The 25,256-nt window shown below is 32.4% G+C and overlaps 1 protein-coding gene across 1 annotated transcript; it reads left to right on the top strand.

Moving 5' to 3' along the window:
- Positions 1–556: 556 nt before the first annotated feature.
- On the top strand, positions 557–23,940 carry LOC126891724 (zinc finger protein 271-like). Its single transcript, XM_050660990.1, has 2 exons — positions 557–1,444; positions 13,623–23,940. Exons 1-2 carry the CDS (start codon positions 1,219–1,221, stop codon positions 15,272–15,274), a joined length of 1,878 nt encoding a protein of 625 aa, XP_050516947.1. The 5' UTR covers positions 557–1,218; the 3' UTR covers positions 15,275–23,940.
- Positions 23,941–25,256: the final 1,316 nt, after the last annotated feature.

Genomic DNA, 25,256 nt, shown 5'->3' with positions numbered 1-25,256 from the left:
CTGTGTCCTTTTCGAAGAAAAACAAATTGAATTGCGAGGAGTGATTCCAGGTATAACCGGTCAAATTTGACCGGCATTTGCGACAGAGTTATAAACAACAGGATTTTAATCTTTGAACCATTAGATACCTTTTAATTCCGGTCTTCTTTGTACATACAAATTTTCATATCTTCAAGACACTCATAACAAAAAAGATTTATGTCACTGTCACCAAATTATTTAATTATTGATAAATAATTACTTCCCTCAAATTTTAGTTGAAAATTAAAGATTTTGTTTGGAAAACCCGAATTTTCCGAAGAAAATTTCCGTCGAAGGAAATTGGAATAAATTATTAATGTGCAGAATTAAATTACTGTCAATTTTTATGTGAGTGTTTTGGTTTAAAGTTAAAATTTTCGGAGTTTTAGAGCAATAATAAAAAAAAAGATTTCGGAGCGCTAATTTGTTTATAAACAAAATAGCACACTTTCTGTGGACTTTGCACAGCTATATTACTAATATAGGAAATCTTGAAGATTTTATTTCAGCATGTCCAGCAATAAAATAGCTGGTAATTAATTTTCCTTGTTTTTTACTAATTTTCCCAGATTATTACCTCACATCTTTCATTGAGTTGATGATTCATGTTGTGGACATTCTCAATTATTATATTTCTAATTTAATACTATTCTATCTAATTCCTCAAAACAAGCAAATTTCAATTAAACCCAGCTATATTATAATACCTTTTGATTTAGTTTTCCTTGCAAGAAATAAACAAAACACATCTAAACTAAACCTAACCTCGCTTTTGGCCATTCATTCATCTCCGTGTCAAATAATTTCGACAGTCGCCATCGCCATATTGAAAGCGACTTGTTTAGTGTCGAAATTTGATTTAGAATCAGGGCCATGAAATGAAAAGCCCTATTAAAAAATGAGAAAGTACTAAAGTACATACAAAAATGTATTGTATTTCCGAAACATGTAGAACATGTAAAAGTAAAAATAAAACATTGGTAAACCGTAAACCAAACTGAATGTGAATCGATCTCCAATAAAGTACCGTAGCTCCATCGATTAATGATAGGACAAATGCTTCCTTAGTTCCTTCTCCTTGTTCCTTCACAGATTTTGATTTATTTCACTTTTTGGGTGTAAAATGTAAAATGGTGTAAAATTTTATTTATTTCTGTATGGTGTAAATTGTTTTTATTTATCTATGCATAAAATCAAATGGAAGTAAAACGAGAAATTAGTGAGGAAACGTGTAAAACAGAAATAGAGTATAATCACTTGGATGAGGCTGTTTTGGATGAATTTAAATGTGAAATTCAGGAGGAGTCCAATAGAGAAAGTACTCTCGACACATATCAATCTTTGGATTTGAAGAAATGCCCCATAAATACTGAAATAGAACAACATGGCAATCCATTTGAGGAAAACCAAGAAACTGAAACAGGTTAGTAACATAGGTGCACTAATATACAACATGTCCTAATCCTAATATACTCATTTTTAATTTTATCCTTTTTTGTCACTCTACTCATCCATCTAAGCATTCTCATTTCTGCCACATGTGCACTCAATAGCTTGACATGTATCACCCTTGCCATATCCTCAATTTTTGTCACACTATCACATTAAAAATAAGTATATTTGGATTATTAGGGAAAGTCTAGGGTGGCACTAATTGAAGCCAAAATGAGAGAGCATAGGTTAAGATGGTTTGGTCATGTTCAACGTCGAGACATTAATCACCCAATACGAAGAATAGCTGAAGTGCAGATTCCTGGGAGGAGTAGGAGAGGAAGACCAAAGAAGACCTGGGGGGAGACGATAAGGCAGGACATGTTGGTAAAGGGGATTAATATTGATTACTCAAGATAGAATTGTGTGGAGAAATGCAATTAGGGAAGCCGACCCCGCATAGGAATAAGGCAAAGAATGATGATGAGATCGTTTATTGATATATTTGATATCAACCCCCTATATTTCAATCAATGGTAGAGATTTAGTATAAATCGGAATAATTTTTTTACAATGTTATTGTACTCACAATTTAAAAAAATTAATCAAAATAATTTATAAAAGGTATATTTAATTTTAAAATCCATTTCCCCTTATCCACCAAAGTATAAGAGTTAACCCATTCAAGTTTATTTATTTAGCCTAGGCCTATGGCTATTACATCACAGTTTTTGTACATAAATAAAAATGACAATGCATTGTAAATAATAATAGTTAATTTTTACATACAAAAATTTAGTTGACATATTCAATTGACTGCTATTGTACACTCCTCTACTAATTGTTTGTTCTTCTCATACCTTCGATATTAAATTGGCAACCTCGTACACTGAGCCCGATTTCTTTTGTCAGTTGTCCCTTAGACAATCCATTTATTAGTAGTTGTCTCATCTTTAATTACTTAAAAAATCCATTCAAAAAGGGTGGAGTCAGGTTGTGTCAGGAAAGTTTGTACTCTGATCAAACCAGTCGCTCTGTTGTTTATATTTGCTTTTCTTTTCATCCTTATTACAAAAAAACTTCAAAAAACAGGAACATGAATGGTACAAGTGAGCAAAATGGACAGTCCTCCAAAGATGCGAATACTGAAAAATATATGGTTGCAGAACCTAAACGATGGACATTAATTTGCTTAATAGTACAGTGCCTGCTCATAATGAAATGAAAAATAATATATAGTACTATTTATTTATTAAGCTCAAGAGGCCTTGTAGGCCTAGGGCTAAAATGTTTACATTTCTGATTACATTTTATTTTAGTCTTATAAATTTTATTTAATTACACTTCAGTCTTTTTATACACTCCTTCACCACCTTCGACCATCTCCTTCTGTCCAATGTTAGTTCTTTCCATCTCTCAATGTTACTTTTCTTCAGGTCTTCGTCTAAACTGTCCTTCCATCTTTTCCTTGGCCTGTCTTTCCTTCTCTTTTGTATTGATCTTTGTGAGAGTACTATTTTTGGCATTCTTTACTTCCCATTCACTCGATGTGTCCTAAATATCGTATTCTCTGTGCTTTGATCATTGGCTCTTTATATAGTTCTTCAAATTCTTTATTGGTTCTTCTTCTCCACTGACCTATTTTCACACCTCCATATATTGCTCTTTGCATTTTTCTTTCCCATCTTTCTTAAAGGTCTGTTTCTGACTTTTTCAGCACCCATGTTTTGCATGCACATGTTACTGTAGGTCTGATACCAGTCTTATAAATTCTGATTTTTGTTTTTCTTGACACCTATTTGGATTTCATTAATGTGCGTAATGCTCCATACTTTTTATTTCCTTTAGCTATTCTTGCCTTGATCTTCCCTTCCTCATGACCATTTTCATCTATTTTGGCTCCTGGCTAATTAATTTCTTTTGCTCTTTTGAACGAGTATGTTTTTTCCATCTATTTGTACTATGATGTTATTTCCTTTTTCTTTTTGGATCTCTCCCATTATCATATACTCTGTCTTTTCTTCATTTATTTTAAGTCCCAGTTTTTTACCTTCTGTTATTATGTTTTTCATTTACTTTTGTAGTTCTTTCTTGCTTATTGCTAATAGTGTCAGATCATCTGCAAATGCTATGCATTGGTGGCCGTTTTTAAATATCGTTTCTTGCATGTTTATTCTGCTTTTCCTGATTATTCCTTCTAATGTTAGATTGAATGCAGTTGTTGATAGTGGGTCTCCTTGTTGTAATCCTTCCTTGGTTTGCAACTTTTTGGTTGTATAACCTTTCCATGCTATCTCGTTTGTTGTGGTTTCTATTGTCATCTTTACCATCCTGACAATTTTACTTGGTATCCCCAATTCTTTCATCAGTTCGTACATCTGCTATCTATTTACTGTGTCGTAGGCTTGCTTAAAGTCGATGAATAAAGCATATAGTACTGGTTTATGTTCGTAAAAGGTAGCCTGTATTTCTTTTAAGGCAAATATTTGGTGGGTTGTTGATCTGTTGTTTCTAAAACCTGCCTTGTATTCTCCCAATATTTTTCCCAAATATTGATTTAGCCTTTTTCTCATACCTTTTGCCAAGATTTTGTAAGCTATTTCTAGTAGTGCAATGCCTCTATAGTTTTCGCATAGCATTCTAGCACCTTTTTTATGTATAGGGTATATCCTTGCTATGGTCCACTCTCCTGGCATTTTTCTATTTCCCATATTCTTTTTATCAGGTCATATATCTCTTTTTCTAATCTTGTCCCTCCTAATTTTATCATTTCGGCCGATATTTCTGTTATTCCTGGACTTTTGTTATTTTTCAGTCTCTTTATTTCGTTCTCTATTTCTTGCTCTGTGATCTATTGCTATCTGATCATCTTCAATTTCATGGTTTGTTTCCTTTCGTACTTCGCTCTTATTTAGCAGTTCTGTTCTGTTCTGTTTTCTGATATCCTCTTTCCATTTTTTTTGCTTCCTGGTAGAATGATCTTATTTCTTTTTTTTAATTTCTCTTATATTTCTTTTAGTTTGTTCTCGTTGTATTTTCTTTTTTTGCTTCTACATTTTCTTTTCATGATTTTTCTCAATTCTATGTATTCTTTTCTATTGCTATCTTCATTATTTGTGAGATTTTTTAGCCTTACCTTTCTTATTACTTCTGCTACTTCTTGACATTTTTAATCATACCAATCTTTTGTTTTGTGTTTTCTCTTGGTTTTCACTAGGATTACTTAAGTTGTGTTCAGGATTGCTTCTTTTATGTTTCCCCATTATTTGTCTGGGTCTGATGTTTCTTGCTCCCTGATTAGTCTGTTGGTTATTCCCTGTTCATATTTCTTCAATGTGTTATTATCTTTTAATATTGCTATGTTAAATTGTTTTGTAATATCTTAATAATATCATAATTTTGTTTTATTGTTTTTCTTTATGTTATGCTCGATTCTGTTATTCTGTATTCTGTTCTCATCAAGTAGTGGTCTGAGTTACATTCCGTTCCTCTGATGCTTGTTACATTTATTACATTGTTTGCATGTTTCTTCTCTATTAAAATATGATCTATCTGATGTACCGTCTTTTTATCAGGGAAAATCCATGTTCCTTTATATATATTATATCTTTTCGACATAATTGTGTGCTTCTTATCACCATTTGCCTTTCTGTCTATTATTCTTGGCCATTATCATTCGACACTTCATGCTTACTGTATTTTCCTATTATGTTCTCATATATATCCTCTCTTCCGACTTTGGCATTGCAGTCTCCCATTACTATTTAGATTTCAAACCCTGGTAATTTATCAGTTATTATATAAAGTACAGTGTCTGAAAATGAAAATTGTACTTGTACAGCAACTGTATTGAAAGGGTTAAATGTTATAAACATGTAGAAAATTTACATGTTTATATAAAATTATGTGTGATCTTTAAAATAAATATAAATTGTCACCTTAAGTACTACAACTAGGCAACTCAAAATAATATGATTTTGAGTTATTCCATTTAAACAAACCTTCGTGGATTGCTGCGTTGAATGCTACAACTCGACAATTTCCATCTCAATTATTTGTGATGTAATGGGCCACTGCAACAGGTAGATACATGTCTGAGTATTGCAATGCTGAATGCTATAACTGTATATGTTGAGTTATCTAGTTGTACACACAAGGGTTCCTCAGTAGGACGATTTATCTACTTGTTCAACTATTGTGTTAGGTTCGGTAAACACGTGAACTAATAGACGGAGAGGCAGCGCTGAAAAATCTATTTTAATTTACTAAAGCTAGATGTTGCACAGTTCATTACTGTGAGTGTGTAGAGAAACATACTGCGGTCGGTCAAGCGAAACGTAGAACAGGGGTTACTGAGAGGGTATCAAAGTTGCTTTCATACGAAGGTAATTATTTCCATTTACTAAGGCTGAAAATCAGTACACACATTCTAAATTAAATATAAATAAAAGTTATTATAGTCGGTCAGCTGTATGACGGGACAGAGCCGGTCGGTCGGCCCCAATAGTCGATTGAGGTAATGAAGCATTTTAGCTCGCAATTTTTTTGTTCAGCATGGATTTATTTGAAATTTTCACAGAAGGTAGGGAATAGTCCGAGGATCATTTTCTATATCATGCCGCCATTATACGCTAAAACCTTGGGGGTGGTTGCCACCCCATCGCGGGGGTGGGAATTTTTTATTACATTTTAACCATGTAATTCGATGGAAAAACTGATTCTAAGAAAAAACTATTTTGTACATTTTCTTCATAAAACTAATATTTTTCGAGTTATTCGCGCTTGAAAATAACAATTTTTCGACGAAAAAATCGACTTTTTTAGAGGGTTTTTTTGAGAATACCTCGAAAAATATTCTATATATTTTTGTCGATAAAAAGTTTCTTCAAAAATGATTGTGTACGATTTTTAAAGAGCTATAAGACTGTGTAAATTAAATTCCGTAAGATCCCTTAGTTTTTAATTGGGGCGGGTTTAAAGGGCTCGAATAAGGGGGTGTTTGCTGGTAAATAGAGGTTTTAAACAGCTATATCTGACTAACTATTCACTGTAATGAAAATCTATGCACAGGGTAATTCAGTCATTAAAATAGCTAAAATTTAGTAGTTCATAATTTTTTTCGTATCTTCAGTATTTTCAGAGATATTTTGAATTAAAAGGTGAAAAATACCTAATTGCAAAAAATCAATTTTTCTTTAAACTCCAATTTTTCCAAAATTAGGCATTTTAAATAGGTCAAACTCCTTGAGTGTATTGACAATATAAATATAAAGGAACTACAGAAAGGCGAAGACCAATTTTGAATTAGCAAGGTAGTTAGGGGGTTGTTTTCACTGATTTTTTCGTAGAGAAAAGCAGGTACCGACATTTTTTGATTATATGTCGCTTAATTTTCATGCTAGAAACATTTTATAATTTTTTTTGAAAGGTCTAATTGTATACTTGAAAAATGATTATTTAAGTTTTCCTCGAAAAATTTTTCCCACTATTTGGCTTTGAATATTTCAAATTATGCATTTGACGAAAAAAACTAACTTTTAACATGCCGTATCTCGGTTTGTATTGGTCTTAAACATATTATAGGAAAAGACTTTGGTTTGTGTTACTAAAAGATGTAATTTCGATATCTACAGTTTTTTTGATTAAATGCATATTTTTCGAGGTATTCTCAAAAAACCCTCTAAAAAAGTCGATTTTTTCGTCAAAAAACTGTTATTTTCAAGCGCGAATAACTCGAGTTTTAACTAAGTTTTACGAAGAAAATTTGAAAAATATTTTTTTCTTAGAATCACTTTTTCCATCGAATTAGATGGTTTTAGCCACCCCCCAACCACCCCCTAGGTTTTAACGTATGATATCGGCATGATATACAGGGTGTCCCGAAAAGATTGGTCATAAATTATACCACACATTCTGGGGTCAAAAATAGTTCGATTGAACCTAACTTACCTTAGTACAAATGTGCTCACAAAAAAAGTTACAGCCCTTTGAAGTTACAAAATGAAAATCGATTTTTTTCAATATATCGAAAACTATTAGAGATTTTTTATTGAAAATGGACATGTATCATTCTTATGGCAGGAACATCTTAAAACAAAATTATAGTGAAATTTTTCCACCCCATAAAAAATTTATGGGGATTTTGTTCCCTTTAACCCCCCCAAACTTTTGTGTACGTTCCAATTAATTCATTATTGTGGTACCATTAGTTAAACACAACGTTTTTAAAACTTATTTGCATCTTAGTATTTTTTCGATAAGCCAGTTTTTATTGAGATGCGGCTTCTTTTTCAATATATTTACGTAAACATTTTATGGGGGTTTTGTTCCTTTAAACCCCCCAAATGTTTGTGTACGTTCCAATTAAACTATTATTGTGGTATTGTACCCTCGGAGATCCGTGGAAAAAATTTACACCCAAAATAACAAAATTCAGTTTGGCAACACTGTGTAAATGTTGATAGTAACATATCCCTTTTTAAGATAAACACAGCTGTAATTTAGTCCAAACAAATTAATATATTTTTTTTGCCAACAAACATGAGATTTTCAGCCAAATAATGTTTCAAATATGATGTACAAAATAATTTTTAATTGGGTTCTGCTAATGGGCTTGCTCTTTTTGTCATTAAAGTAAAAAAACTTCAAATTTCACTCATTAAATCATTATTGTCCGGTTATCGTCTTAATTATTTTAACTGTACTAATATCCGTCGAGTAATTCTCAATGATTAATAGTTTGTTAAAACATTTTATCTGTAGCGGCTTCTGGAATATCTTAAAAATATCGAATTTCATTGATAAAATGCACATATCCCACCGATCTTCGCTTCGACCATACCATTAGTTAAACACAGTGTTTTTAAAACTTTTCCTCTTAGTCTTTTGTTCATAAGTCACCTTTTATCGAGATGTAGCTTCTTTTTCAAAATATACCTAAAAATGTCAATTATAAATAAATTTTCAGATTATTACAGGTCTCTATAACCGTACCTAACCATATACAAATATGTGGTGGATTCGACAAATATTCAAAATATCTCGATAAACACTGGCTTATCGACAAAGTACTAAGAGGCAAAAAAGTTTTAAAAATAATGTGTTTAACTAATGGTGCCACAATAATAATTTAATTGGAACGTACACAAAAGTTTGGGGGGATTTAAGGGAACAAAACCCCCATAAAATTTGTATGGGGTGCAAAAATTTTACTTAATTTTTTTTTAAGATGTTGCTGCCGTAAAAATGCCACATGTCTATTTTCAATAAAAAATCTTGAGAGAGTTTTCGATATATGAAAAAAAATCTATTTTCATTTTGTAACTTCAAAGGGTTGTAACTTTTTTTGTGTGCACTATTGTATATAGGTAAGTGAGGTTCAATCTACCTATTTTTGACCCCAGAATCTGTGGTATAATTTATGACCAATTTTTTAGGGACACCCTGTATAAAATGATCCTTGGACTATTCTTTACCTTCTGTAAAAATTTTAAGTAAATCCATGATGGACGAAAAAATTGAGAGCCAAAATGCTTTATTTCCTCAATCGACTGTTGGGGCCGACCGACCGGCTCTGTCCAGTCATACAGCTGACCGACTATAATAACTTTTATTAATATTTAATTTAGAATGTGTGTACTGATTTTCAGCCTTAGTAAATGGATTTAATTACCTTCGTAGGAAAGCAACTTTGATACCTTCTCAGTAACTCCTGTTCTACGTTTCGCTTGACCGACCGCAGTATGTTTCTCTACACACTCACAGTAATCAACTGTGAAAAATCTAGCTTTAGTAAATTCAAATAGATTTTTCAGCACTGCCTCTTGGTCTATAAGCTGTTATGTTGTGGACATAATTTTAGTGTTAATTATGGTATGGGTTCCAAAAGGAACAAAGTGGTGGAAACTGCTCTAAAAAATTTGCATTATTCAAGAACAATTTACCGGCTTGAAAATTTTGGGGTTATGTCTATAATTTTGTTCTACTATCTCGAGTTGATTTTTCTTGCGATCGACAGTGTGTCCCACATACAATAAAGCTGTTATATAATTCTTCAATGTTATGTAATTACTATTTCAAAAAAATATGTCAATTTAAATTCCTTATTTGCATTATCCCCTCCAGCAGTACCATTGGAATCCGTCATTTTATGAAAATTTGCCATACCAGGGAGATGCGAAAAGAAATTAACAGCAGGAATCTGAGAGTTCTGAAGATGAGTGAGGTATTTTTATTTTCTGAACTTTTCAACTCTTACAGTTTGTTGCGAATAAACGTTTGTTACTCATGCAAATTAAAATATAGAAAACTGACCTTAAATCAATTTTTAAGCCAGTGCCACAATCTAGTTTTTTTTTCAAAAAATTGACAACACAGCTAAAATTTTATATTGTCCCAGTTCAGAACTACATTTCTGATGCTATAGTAACACATTGATAATTATAATACAGTGGAACCTCGATTATCCGTCTTTCTATTAACTGTCACCTCTGTTAACCGTCAGGGTCCATACATAAGTTATATTGACTACATATAAGTAAAAATTTAGTCATCAATTCATTTTGTTTGAGCATTGCGATAAGCCAAACGAAATTCCTTGAAATGTACACGTGCAGTTATGCCACCACCGCATTTTTTTATGTAAATAATTTTTGTTCTTATTCAGGGCTCTGGATTAAATTTCAATTTAAATAGGTAATGATAAATGATACCCTGCTTTTAGAGTTCTATTTTTAGAATCGCAAGCCGAAAATTAAAACGCACAGCACAATAATTATTACAGTCAATATAATTCAGTTTGATTCAAATTCGAACATTCATTGTGTATTTCTTTTTAATGTTCTGTTAACCGTCTTTTCGATTATTATCTGTCATACCCTTGGTCCGGTGCCCTGATGGATAATCGAGGTTCCACTGTATACAATAATTATCAGATAGGAAACACTAATTTTAAAGCTGGTTTTATAAAGAATGCTTTTTTTTTAGTTACCTAGTTGTAGTATGTACTAAGGTGACGAAATGTTTCTTATTAGCCCGATCAAAAAATCTGACCCCAAACAAAATAAAGGAAGGATGAAAATTTGGGAATAGGTAGTTGAAATTGTCTATTATTATGTAAGAAAAAGTTTACAATTCTACATTTTTGTAAAATGGAGGGGAATACCCCCCTCTCGAAGGTGAAAAATATACATTCAAAATAAGTCCGGAATTGGATAAAATGACTAATTTTAAGCAATTTTTGTTCTATAGAGTTTTTTCCCTAAGTCAATACTTTTCGAGTTATTTGCAAGTGAATATGTTCATTTTTAACAGAAAAAAAAACATGTTTTTGGCCTTTTTTTCGGAGATAACTCAAAAAAGTAAGTATTTGAGCGAAAAAATATTCTTAGCAAAAATATAGCTTATAAAAAACTGAAAAGAATGGTGTATGCTTGAAGTCAGTAAAAGCAGAGTTGTAGCTAATGAAAAGTAGGTTCTTCTTCATTAAATTCCAAATCGAATATTTCAATGTGAAATAACCCAAAAACTGAGCACTTTTCGGGAAAAATTCATTTCAACTTTTTTAAAGCGTTTAAGAAAAGGTTTTTTTTGGTTTTTAAGAAAACTTGTAAAAAGTTAAAAGTAAGTGAGTTATGCTCAAAATATTGTTGGTCCCTTTTATTTTTTGGTAAAAAAATCGCGAAAATCACCCCCTAATTAGCATCACAGATAAATTTTATCATTGCCACTTCACAAGTTACTTATGTATTATTTATATGATCTGTAAGTTTCATCGGTTCAAAGTGCTTATTTTTGAAAAAGCTGTAGTTAAAATGGTTTGAACGAGTAACTAATCACGAGTTTAGGCAAAATTTGAACAGCCATAGCATAACAAATTTTGGTCCAACAAGAAAACAAAAAAGCAAAAATATTCAGAACAGCAAAACATACATTTTATTACTCTTTAAGATTTTTGGTATTACTAATAATTTTTAAGTTAATTCCATGAACAATTCCATTTTTTTTCAAAATTAAAAAGAAATGTTTTATTTTAAACCCATTTTTTTTTCAAAAATGAGCACTTTGAACCAATGAAACTTATAGATAATATAAACAATACATAAGTAAAGGAACTTGTGAAGCGGTAACGATTAATTTCATTTGGGAAGTTAATTAGGGGGTGATTTTCGAGATTTTTGTACCAAAAAATAAAAGGGACCAACAATATTTTGAGCGTAACTCACTTACTTTTAATGTTAGAAGTTTTTTTTTATAAAACAAAAGTAAACCTTTTTTTAAACGCTTTAAAAAAGTTGGAATTAATTTTTCCCGAAAAGTGCTCTGTTTTTTGGTTATTTCTCATTGAAATATTCGATTTTTAATTTGACGAAGAAGAACCTACTTTTCATTAGCTACAACTCTGCTTCTACTGGGTCTGCAGACCTCAAGCGTACACCATTTTTTTAAATTTTTTATAAGCTATATTTTTACTAAGACTATCTTTTTCGCTAAAATACCTACTTTTTGAGTTATCTGCGAAATACTGTCCAAAACATGTTTTTTTTTTTGTTAAAAATGAACACATTCACTCGCAAATAACTCGAAAAGTATTGACTTAAAGAAAAAACTGTATAGAACAAAAGTTGCTTAGAATTAGTCATTTTATCCCATTCCGGGCCTAATTTAAACGTATATTTTTTCTAACAATAAAACACTGAAAACGTTTGTTTTCTATACTTCCACAAAATTTATTATAACTAAGTGACTACAGTTGTTTCGGCGGAGTGCCTTTCTCAAGTGATAATAGTTTACAATGTGTTTGCATTTTTAAGTCTTCAACTGAAGAGGTTGAGGAGTGGGGAGCTGTTTGTCTCGAGTTGGTCATTCAGAATTATATCTGTATTTTTCAGTTTATTAATTTCCATAGATTCTAAAAAAGATAGCTTAAGGCCTTTATTTTGAATATGTAGAATTTTAAACTCTTCATTGAAAGAATGATTATGATCTAGAAGGTGAAGTGCGTATGTAGAAGTGTCTGTTTTTCTATTGTTGAATGCCCTTTTGTGTTCTGCTATCCGTTTGTCAAAAGTTCTGCCAGTTTGACCGATGTACGTTTTCGGACAGTCACCACAAGTTAGTTTGTACACACCACTCTGTAGTTGCTTTCTCTTTCGGCTTTTATTGTTCTTAATAAAATTTTTTAAGTTGTTGTTAGTTCTGAAAGCTGGTGTTATTCCTTTCTTTTTTATGTATCTGGCTATTTTTGTTGTTATCTTGCCAGTATATGTGTGAGAGCAGAAGGTACTGGGTTCTTTCTGTGGTGGTGGATACACTAATTTCAGGGCTTTCTTATAGAGTTTTTGGTTTAAAATTTTGTTAACTGTTTGTTCGTTATAGCCGTTGTTTACTACTATTTGTTTAATGATGTTTAGTTCTATCTCGAAGGTATTTTTTGTCATGGGAATTTCTGTCAGTCTATGTATCATGCTATGGTAGGCTGCTCATTTGTGTTGTGTAGGATGGGATGATGAATTGTGTATAGTTGTGTCAGTATGGGTAGGTTTATGATATACGGAGAACACATGTTATTCTGTTCTGTTTCTATTGTAAACTCAATATTATTATGAAGTGAATTAATATATGATAGAAATTGGTCAAGTTGTCTGTTAGTTCCTGTAAAGCATACTAGTATATCATCCACGTATCTCCACTAATATAATAATTCACTCTCGAGAAAATATTTTTCACACCGTATTTCCCAATTTTTGTAAAATGAAGGGGATGTAGAATTGTAAACTTTTTTTTATATAATAATAGACAATTTTAACTACCTATTTCCAAATTTTCATCCTTCGTTTATTTTTTTTTTGGAGGTTTTCGTAAAATTTTGTGTTCCCTGATCGGGCTATATGTTTCTAAATAATAATTATAAAACAAGACTAAATTTTATTATGCCGTACGTAACTCGTTCACTACCAAACGACTCATATATGGACCACATTGATTTTTCTCATAGACCAGTGGTTCACCCTTGAGCTGGGGACCGTATTGCACATACCAGCAATTTAAATAGCATGATGTCTATAAGAAAGAAACGTAAGTACCCTTTGGTAGTGAACATGTTAATTTGATTATTGTATTCATTTTCCGTTTTACTCAAACAATTACATTATAGTTGGTTAATATTTTAGGTTGTCTTCAAGAGGAAACAAAAGTGGAAATTATGGAAGAACCCATTGAAGGTTCATCTTACAAAGGAAATGATGTGAGTCTACACACCGAAGGAACAACATTAAATAAAATTATAAAAGTTGTGACTGGAAAAAGACCTTTTAAATGTGAAATTTGTTTAAAACAGTGTAGTTCCGCTAGTTATTTGACAAGACATTTGAGAGGGCACACTGGAGAAAAACCTTACAAGTGTGAGATTTGTTTTAAGCAATATAGTGGATCAAGTCGTTTGAAAGGACATTTTAGAGTACACACTGGGGAAAATCTTTCCAAATGTGAGATTTGTTTTAAACAATTTGTTTCAGCAAGTGATTTAAAAAGACATTTGAGAGTACACACTGAAGAAAAACCTCACAAGTGTGAGATTTGTTTTAAGCAATTTAGTGACCCAAGTACTTTGAAAAAACATTTGAGAGTGCACACTGGGGAAAAACCTTACAAGTGTGAAACTTGTTTAAAACAGTTAGGTTCTGCTAATTATTTGAAAAGACATTTGAGAACACATACAGGGGAAAAACCTTACAAGTGTGAGATTTGTTTTATGCAATTTAGTGAAGCCGCTAATTTGAAAAGACATTTGAGAGTGCACACTGGGGAAAAACCTCACAAGTGTGAGATTTGTTTCAAGCAATTTACTCAAGCAAATGGTTTGAAAATACATTCGAGAGTGCACACTGGGGAAAAACCTCACAAGTGTGAGATTTGTTTAAAACAATATAGTAGTGCAAGTGATTTTAAAGTACATTTGAGAGTGCATACGGGGGGAAAACATAAGTGTGAGATTTGTTTTAAGCAGTTTTCTCACAAAGGTTCTTTTGAACAACATTTAAGAGTCCACACTGGAGAAATACCTTATAAGTGTAATATTTGTTTTAAACAATTTATTACAGCAGGTAATTTCAAATATCATTTGAGAGTGCACACTGGGGAAAACCCTTTCAAGTGTGAGATTTGTTTTAAGAAATTTAGTACTCCAGGTGCTTTGAAAAAACATTCGACAGTGCACACTGGAGAAAAACCTTATCAGTGTGAGATTTGCTGTAATCGGTTTGCTCAAAAATATCAATTAACTACTCACATGACAGTACACAACGGAGAAAAACCACACAAGTGTGAAATTTGTTTAAAACAGTTTAGTACTGCAAGTGCTTTGACAAAACATTTGAGAGTGCACACTGGGGAAAAACCTTACAAGTGTGAAATTTGTTTTAAGGAATTTACTGAATTAGGTAGTTTGAAAAAACATTTGAGAGTGCACACGGGGGAAAAACCTTACAAGTGTGATATTTGTTTTAAGCAATTTACTACTGCAGGTAATTTGAAAACACATTTGAGAGTGCACACTGGAGAAACACATTACAAGTGTGATATTTGTTTTAAGCAATTTACTACTGCAGGTAATTTGAAAACACATTTGAGAGTGCACACTGGAGAAACACCTTACAAGTGTGATATTTGTTTTAAGCAATTTACTACTGCAGGTAGTTGGAAAACACATTTGAGAGTGCACACTGGGGAAAAACCTTACAAGTGTGAGATTTGTTTTAAACAATTTATTACAGCAAGTAGTTTGAAAATACATTTGAGAGTGCACACTGAAGAAAAACCTTAACAAGTGTGAGATTTGTTTTAAGCAATTTATTGAGGCAAGTAAGCTGAAAATACATTTGAGAGTACATATACTCCATCTAATTTACATACCGTTGCACGTCATCCGCGTCATAGCCAGAGACGTCACATGATACCAACACGGAATATTTAGGCGATAGGTGTGTTCTTTTTTAGAATCACTTTGCCGAGTACATTGGCGTTACAGCTACTACTACAGCTACTACTTATCTCCCTTATTCAAGAAAGGTCTCGAATTCATTCTTTATAAAACCAGTCGATAAATCTGAACTGATCCAAACAATCAATAGTATCAAAAGCAAATCCTCCTGTAGTACTGATGGTCTATCGATAAAAATTTTTTCTAATCTCCCAGAAAATGTGTTAGAAGTCCTCATCTCACTGATTAATGATTCCTCTGAGAAAGATAAATTTCCTGAGTGCCTGAAGCAGGGGCGTCATTTGGGCGTCCAGGGGTGGCATTTGCCCCCCTGGCCCTAAAAAATGACTGAAATTTACAAAAAATACATCAATATTCATCATAACATCATATATAATGTATTGTATATATAGTGCTTGCCCCCCCCCACCAAACAAAATTTCAAATGACGCTCCTGGCCTGAAGACAGCCATCATTATTCCTCTTCATAAGGGTGGTGAAATATCTAATACCTGCAAGTATAGACCTATTGCACTACTACCGGTACTCTCCAAAATTATTGAGAGACTCATAAAAGACCGACTTATGTCCTTTCTAGTTGAAAACAACATTTTATCACAAAATCAGTTCGGCTTTTAAATAATAAATGCACCACTGATGCCATCTTTTCTGTACTGCATGAGGTTTATCAAGCACTGAACAATAATCTTCACACTGCCACCGTTTTTTGTGACTACGCCAAAGCTTTTGATTGTGTAAATCATAACATTTTGATAAGAAAACTAAAGGAATTCGAGGTATTTCTTTAGATTGGTTCCAATCTTACTTGGATGATAGGAAACAACTGGTTAGAGCAAATGATACAGACTCTAGTCTCAAAAACATTGTATGTGGGGTACCTCAAGGTTCAGTATTGGGTCCTCTACTTTTCCTTATCTTTATTAATGACATCACTAGTTTAAAAATCGATGGAAAAGTCTTTCTTTTTGCTGATGATACCAGTATCACTTGGAGCAACTCAAATTATTGCAACTCTTCATGCTACTATAACTTCTGATCTACTTACAATAAAAACCTGGTCTGACTCTAATTTATTCTCGTTTAACGTAGATAAAACAGTAGCATTGTCTTATAAAGGAGTCCTTCAACCTTTACCTCTTAATAACAGCCAGATCAGTACCGTTGATTCTGTAAAATTTCTTGGTATTTTTTTAGACAGCAACCTTAAATGGTCCCACCATATCGATTTGTTAAGGAAGAAACTATCCTCAGCTTGCTATGCTATAAGATCTGTTTCGAATGAACTCAATTTAGCATCTTCCAAAATAACATATTTTTCTTTGTTCGAGTCACATCTTCGTTATGGTCTTCCTTTTTGGGGTTCTGGTACAGCTGCCCAATTCGATGTTATTTTCAAATTACAAAAAAGAGCAATTATATATCTGTTTGGCCTCAGAAGAACAACACATTGCAGAAGTTACTTCAAAGATCACAGAATTTTAACCCTTCCATCTTTGTATATTTTAGAAACTGTTTGCTTAATTCGTAAACATCTACATGTCTTTCCACCAAGACCTAATCATGACTACTTCACGAGAAATTCTACGTTTGACGTCTATATGCCGACCCCGTCCTCTGAGTTAGTAAAGAAATCTATATTATATTCCGCAAAAAAACTTTACAATCATCTCCCTCTACAACTTAAATCTGGAGCATCTTTCCCCAAATTCCGTAAACTGACAAAAGCCTACCTATCTGAAAGACCATATTATTCAGTAGAAGATTTGCTTAATCAATAACTAAGAAATTACAGTACCCTTTGCACAAGCAGTATTTTTATTATCATTTTTTTGTCTATATTTGGGTGTCATATGCAGCAACTTAACTTTTAAACTTATTAATTACTAGGTAGACTATGCATTTGCAATTTACTTAAATTTTGCAATTGATTACTTCTGTTTAACTTCATTATTATTGTTATTATTGTAAATATATTGACGATTTATGTAATTTTAGTAAATTGAATTGTTATTGTTTTGTTTTCTTGACTTTTTATAAGCTTTGTCGATAAAATTGTACAATTTTGCATGACAATAAAGCATATTTCTATTCTATTCTACTAGGCATATTTTATTATATACGCGTAGAAATAATATTTAAGGCCATGGGTACATAATTCGCAAATATTTTACGGCTTTCCCTACTTTTCCTGTCTTTACACGGCAAATTACGTGTAGTGAAATTCACACTGGTATGGATATGTAAACATTACTAGAATGTCATTCTACTTGAAAATGTCATCATTAACTTAAAGAGATGGCTTTTGACTGTTCTTGGATAACTGCTATTTGTATAATTGCAAATTATTAATTCAGTTAATAAATGTGATATTTTTTTCACCAACTACAGTAGGAAAAATGAAAGAATACCCATGAACCAACATATAAAACACGCTGTATTTTCCTGTCACCGTGTCACAAAAAATTGGCCAGCTCAAGTACAGTTGCGGTCATTAAATAGTTTACAGGATTACGTATCTAGGAGCCGATTTTTAAAATTTTTACCCCGTGTAAACGCACCTTTTACGTCAAAGTGACGTTACCAGTGGTGTACCTAGAATGGGTTGATTAAAATTAAAAAATCAAAATAATATATTTTACAAAATTTAACAAAATGAAAAGTATAGAAAGAAGTCTTTTTGAATAAACTTGATTATGGTATTAATAACGAAAATAAGGAAGTCTGGTTTTAAAATACCCTTTTATTTTAAATCTATTTTATATTAAATATTGATAAACACATCTTTGTTTGATTTTCCATATGCACATATGACTCACGTTTAAATCTGCAGTAACGTGCCATAGTGACCAACCTTCTTCGAGTTTGGCAACTGCTCTTGCTTTTTGCGCATCACTCAAATGCATTATAATCATTTTGGAGGAGTTTGATATCGTTTTATTTTATTTTTCAACATTTCTGAAATTTTTGACAAGCATTGACTTTTTCAAATTTTTTGACTTTGACATTTATCAAATCCGTACGACACTGTTATTTTTGCAGTATTACAATGTAAAAATTAAAGTGTAAACTATTCAGTGACCGTAACTGTACATGTAATAATTATTGTTACATGTACTTGCACTGGACAATTTTCTTTGTGACACGGTGACAGAAAAATACAGCGTGTTTTATATGTTCGTTCATGGGTATTCTTTCATTTTTCCGACTGTATGTATTCAGTGATTGTAATAATTTATAAGTAAAACAAAAACTAATACTCAATCGAGAAAAGTGTTAAAGTGATTTTTTAATAATATATTGTTACTATGGAACGCTTACAATTTTGAACATCTTTAACAACAAAAAATACTTGGATCACAGAATATTATTATCAATTATCCTGATGTAGTCTCTGCTTGGATCTTCCACAAATAATATACAATAAATAACTTTCTATTAATTTCACGTCTTAAATCAATTATTTATCAAATACACTATAAATCAACATTATTTAATCAACAACTCAAAATATTCCCGATGCCATGTCAAATATTTAAAACTGTCACTGACAATATGCTGACAATATTCTATTCGACTGGGTGCGTTGTAAGACAAAGATAGATTTGGAAAATATTACCACGGACATTGTGTTCATTTTTTTCGAATCCTGAAAAAACCAATAAATATTTTTGAAAAATTTAAACGCAGAATGAAAGACTAAATTATTACCGAGGGCCGAAAGTCCCTTAGAATAAATAAAAAGTTTATTTTGAATGAGATATTTGAAATTAAAAATCACACTAAATTTTCTCTTAGTTTTTCACCCCTGTAACTTATTAAAATAAACATTATAGAAGTTCTCAGGGACTTTCGGCCCTCGCTAATAACGTAATCTTTCATTCTGCGTTTAAATTTTTCAAAAATACTTATTAGTTTTCTCAGGATTCGAAAAAAATGAATCCCCATTTGAATAGCATTGCAGCCGAAAATACGTACCCATCCTCTTAAAGATTTCTATTAATGTTAACTTAAAAAAATACACAATAATATGTTTTATTTAATTTGTATTAATGGATTATAAAGCGTTTTTATGAAGCACATTCGTTCGGAATACACTGTAACTATAATCGAACGAATGTGATATTTTGGCATAAATTGGTAACATTTATTTGACAGTTGCGGTGATGACACTTCATATTTGTTTATATTCTTTACTATAAGTATTTGTTTAATTATATTTACTGTTTTTATTATGTATTTTTACGTAAGATTATAACTTAATTCTTGCTTTCTATTTCTAAAGTTTTTATTTATTTACATTGAATATTAATTTGTTTTGCTGTATAATCCACTTCCGCAAAAATTGTGATGTATTTGATTTAAAATTAATTCAAGAATTTTTTGTAATTGGGCAACAATGTCAACTTAAATCTCTATCGTAAATAATGACGTGCAATGGTAAGTAAATTAAACGGACTGTACTTAACCTGGCATTAGTCGCTAGGTACAGTTACGATCATTTCAGGCCCAGACTGGGCCGGTGCGCCTTTTGCCTTCGTTAGTATCTATCCATTAAAAAAATTAAACGCTAAATTTTTTTAACCTTTACATAAAGGGTAGGCGGCTACCATTCCCATAAAAACTGTTTTTACTTAATGAAGAAACAGAAACTGCTAGAGAAACTTACATAGTGAAGCCAGTGAGTACAACAAAGTATAACTTGTACCAGGTATCAGATAATCAAATAGCACATATACGACTATCGGCGCACTCGAAGACAATTTTTAGGATTCGGACGCCTTTCGTAGGTATCAATATCCGCTGTTTCTATTATAATACATAGCTTAGGTTCGACGCGCGGCGCCCTCGAAGACAATTTTTACGATTCGGGCGCCTTCCGTAGGAATCAATAATTTCCGCTGTTTCTGTTATAATAAATAGCTTAGATACGAATCACGGCGCCCTTGAAGACCATTTTTAGATTTCTTTGCCTTTTGTAGGTATCAAAATCCGCTGTCGCTGTCTCTATTATAATAAATAGCTTAGATACGACGTACGGTGCCCTCGAAGACCATTTTTAGATTCTGGCGCCTTTTGTAGGTATCAATATTCGCTGTTTATATTATAATAAATAGCTTAGATACGACGCGCGGCGCCCTCTAAGATAATTTTTACGATTAGGGCACAACTTCGTAAGTATAAATTTCCGCTGTCTCTATTATAATACATAGCTTAGATACGACGCGCGGCGCCCTCGAAGATAATTTTTACGATTTGCTTATCTGATACCTACTGCACATATGTACTACCAGTTTCGGTTTTTCCTGATCAGGTCGTGGGACCTTTCCTAGACTCCCTCATCTAGAAGTCCAGGTTCCAAGACTATTACAAAGTCGCCTGGAGGTGTATTTCCTCTTCTCGGTTTGACGACCGTAAAGTGATCTTCCCATTCGAATTTATAATTTTAATTTTTTCAAAGCCTCTTTCCCTTGAGTTCAGCATCGTTGCGATCATTTGTATTTTTCTTTTACTAAGTTATTCGGGAAAGAACTCTTTGTGTGTCTTTTTTTTTGTAAGCATTTATTAACAATCAGAATTACATATTCTATAAGCTAATTTGATAACAAGTACAATAACATATATCAATGTATTATTGTACACTAAAATGGCGTTATGAGGTACATCACCCAGCGGTTTCACCTCAGTTTCAGCGAAGATCTATGGGCCATAATCTTCGCAATCTTCTGTTGTTTAGTGGCTGCAGTAATGGTAATATTAATTGGTTGGGGTGGTCTTCCAATTTCTCGTGATGTCTGTTGGCTCTTTCTTGAATTACTGTGCTGACTAACGGGATGTTTAGGTCTGTATGAAGGGTTTGGTTGGAAATGTACCACGGGGCATTTGCGATGATGCGTAGAATTTTTGATTGAGTTCTTTGGATAATTTTTGTGTTTGATTTGCTGGCACAACTCCATAGTTCTATACCGTACGTCCATATAGGTTTGATGACTGTTTTATAAATCAGCAGTTTGTTCTGGGAAAAGTGTTTTTTTTTGTGTGTCTGGGAAAGTCCATTTGTGTGTATACGCTTGCCGCCTCTTAGTCGTTCCTTCCTCATCGCTTTTCTCCGGTTTTTCTATTTCGGTTCTCAATGCTGCCGAGGGCGACTTCTCTGAAAGTGCCCTCCATGTCTTCGGTGGACAGTGGTCTTCGTTAGTTTAAGGACAGCGAGAGACGGTTCCCCAATAGGAAGACGATCAGAGGGAAGACCAAGAAAACGATGGAACGACAACTGACTAGAGGCACATTGAAAAAAGAGACAGTCATGTCTATACAAAAGGCAGAAGATGTATTTGGTGACACTTTTAAGGTTTTTTACCTCATTCTTGATTTCGACTTTCGTGTTCTTATGGTCGGACATTAGTTTCACTAAATTATTTGTAACTCTGGTAAGTTTATTCATTGCTCTTACCATAGCCGTTATATCGGAGCTCTACTCCTCTCTAGATCTTTTCTCCCCAAGTGAGGAGCTCCTTTGCAAGGTTACCTCCGCTGGAAGATCCGTTTTGTTCAGGTCCCTTCCGCTGACCGGAATTCTTCCAACAGATCCTCTTTTTCCGAAGTCTCCTTCTTCTTTTCTTCTTCGCTAAGTACTTTCCATTTGTTCCCTTCACTACTGATGAATACCATATTATCATCTCATTCAGAGCTTGTTCCAGCTTGCATCACCACCGGCATCACCCGGAGTGTTAGAGCGCTCTAAAATTTGAAAAAATTCAAAAAGTGGCTTATATTGAACACCAATCATGATTTTGGTTAAATGTTTTTGAACCAGTAAATTCCTCTGTAGAAGCAGTTAAAAAATTACTCAAACTTTTCAAAAATTTGTTTTAAGTCTCCAGAGAGCACCAAAAAATGTAACGGAATAAAAGGGATACTGGGAAACTGAAGCTATATTTTTATGGCATCTTAATATAATTTACTATTTCCAATAAAAATAGTAAATTACTTTATAGATTTAAATCAAAATAAACTTAAAAAAATCACAAGTATTTAATTACTTTACATGCGTTAGGATTTGACAAAAGTGTGATGTAAAGAAGGTGGGTTGGGGGGGCGCCTTTGTTTAGAGATTAGGTGGCGCCTTTTTTAGGATTTGGGTTGGCGCCTTTTTTATGAGCCAGTCCTGGATCCTTTAATAGTTTAATTACGTATCTAGGAGCCAATTTTTTTAATTTTTACCTCGTTTAAACCCACCTTTTACGTCAAAGTGTCGTTAACAGTGGTGTATCTACAATAGGTTGATTAAAATTAAAAAATCAAAATAATATAAATATTATTGTGTATCAATTTATCAATCAAAGATAGAATAAAATTTTTATTTTTTTTATATAACGCGGGCACATAAATTTGATACACCCTGTATATTGATTTGTAAATATTTATTAGAAGTTAGCTTTCACGTAAGTAGGTTTCTCCTTTAATGAGTTTTTCCATGAAGAATTAAAGACATTTGTAAATAATTAAAGTGAGAGGAACATTTGTTTAGGATTATGATTTAAAAAGATTGTTTATTACGGGAAAAGTAGAATCCACAGGTAGCGGTAATTATTAGTTTTTAGAAAAATAGTGTAAAAGAAAGTTTGGAATTTTAATCTCTTTTTGTTTAACCCCGAGTAAATTTTGTAGAATTTCCCGAAATTAATTATTATGATGGTAGGAATATTTTTGAAAGTATGCATGGTTTTTTCTAATGAAAAGAGAGGAAGGTGGAGAGAGAAATGTTTCTGATTGGCTAGGCAATTTGGAATGGGGAAAGAGAAGTTTGAAAGTTGAGACAGTTTGGAAAAAGAAAAGATTATTATGTGATCGGCATCGCTGAAGAGCAGTCAACGTTTTCGTGGATAGTTAAAAAGCAAGTACCAGTGGTTGTTTGATAGTCGAGTGTGGAGCTGAAAAGTGGAACGAGAGACAGATCAAATTGAGAAGAAATACCTCTTTGATTCTGCATTATTGTGAGAAGGAGAGGAGAGAACTTTTGGAGTTGTTTGAATCGAGTACTGGTTAAAAGAGGCCTGGCTCGTTGTTTTTTTTTTTGGAGAATTAGTGCTGGTATGCTGTTAGATTGAAGCTTGAGAACGGAGAGGGCTTTGATGGATAGCCTAACATAGTCAACAAGGGAGAGCTGTTTTGGGTCAAGAGGAGACATCAGAGTGAGTGAAGCAAAAGGTCAGTCAATTTATGTGAAAGATATTTTTATGTTCGGAAACTATAATTTTGAATAAAAGCATATGAATTAAGATTCCAATATTTCAAAAATTAAATAGGAAGTATAAGTAATTTTGCGAATACCTAAATTTGTTTGTTTAGCTTGTTTTATCAAAGTCATCGGGAACAAACCGATAAATTTTTATTTGAACTAGAATAAATTTAAGTGGTAAAAATTTCATTCGGACAGCTATGTCCACAGGTTTTAATTTGATCGATTTTTAGAGTATTGATTTTGATAATAAAAGACAATTCTGTATGCTTATTTTATATTTCTATTTATTTCCCTTTCCTATTTTTTTTCCGATAAGAACCAACTAAGAGATACTGAAACCACGAGAGAAGATAAGTATAACATAAGATAATTTAGATATTTTTTTGTATTATAAAAAGGCACCCTGAGATTTTTTCTTAATTTTTTTGTATGATTTGCGACAATTGGATAATTGATTAAATAATTAATTGGAGTAATCAAATAAAGACTAATTGATATAAAAGTAATAAAAAGTAGATCATAACAATATATTTTACAAAATTTAACAAAATGGATAGTATGGAAAGAAGTTTTTTGAATAAAATGGATTATGGTTCTAATACGTAACGAAAATAGGGAAGTATGGTTTTAAAATATCCATTTTATTTTAAATCTATTTTATATTAAATAATGATAAACAATGTTAAGAGGATGGGTACGTATTTTCGGCTGCAATGCTATTCAAATGGGGATTCATTTTTTTCGAATCCTGAGAAAACTAATAAGTATTTTTGAAAAATTTAAACACAGAATGAAAGATTACGTTATTAGCGACGGCCGAAAGTCCCTGAGAACTTCTATGTTTATTTTAATAAGTTGCAGGGGTAAAAAACTAAGAGAAAATTTAGTGTGATTTTTAAAACCTTTTTATTCAGGGTATCCAGAAACTCTACCGACAAACGAAGACAGGAGATTCCTCAGATAATTTTAAGACAATTTAACCTAATTCACCTAGTCCGAAAATACTTCCTAAGGGAGCTAGAGCTCTTTGAAGATGGCGTCTGGTAATTAGTTTTTCTTAAATATCTCCAGAACGCTTCTATTTAGAAAAAAGAAAATTGGTACACTTAATCATCTTCCAGAGATAAATCGATTTCATTCATTGTGAATTTCTAGTACCAGTCATAGACGTACGTTTTGGGTGGGGCAACGGATATTTTATCGCATAACTTTTTTGTCTTTAACTTTTAAGCATTTTTGAGCCTGGATTTTTTAAACGTAAGCTATTATAGTACTAAAAGGTACTCTTATTTTAAGTCGATAGGATACACCGTTTTCTAGATAAATCGATTTGAAAATTTTTCGTTTTTTGAATATCAAAAAAAAATTTCAAAAAAAACTATTTAGAAAAACGAAAACTGGTACGTTTATTTATATTCCAGAGATGGATCGATTGCATTGATTGCGAATTTTTACTACCGGTCATATGCGTCCGTTTTGGGTAGGTCAACGGTTATTGTATGGCATCAATTTTTTGTCTTTAATTTTTAAGAATTTTTTACACTAGATTATTAAATTATGAGG

Source organism: Diabrotica virgifera, chromosome 9 (assembly GCF_917563875.1).
Source record: "Diabrotica virgifera virgifera chromosome 9, PGI_DIABVI_V3a".
NCBI classification, from domain to species: domain Eukaryota; kingdom Metazoa; phylum Arthropoda; class Insecta; order Coleoptera; family Chrysomelidae; genus Diabrotica; species Diabrotica virgifera.
This window is presented reverse-complemented; position numbering and strand designations above follow the sequence as displayed.

What these genes read in the sequence shown, in the direction of transcription:
- LOC126891724 (XM_050660990.1), top strand. Translation starts at nt 1,219, where the DNA reads ATGGAAGTAAAACGAGAAATTAGTGAGGAAACGTGTAAAACAGAAATA. An exon ending in AAACCAAGAAACTGAAACAG is followed by an intron (nt 1,445 to 13,622) that starts GTTAGTAACATA and finishes TTAATATTTTAG; the next exon opens with GTTGTCTTCAAGAGGAAACA.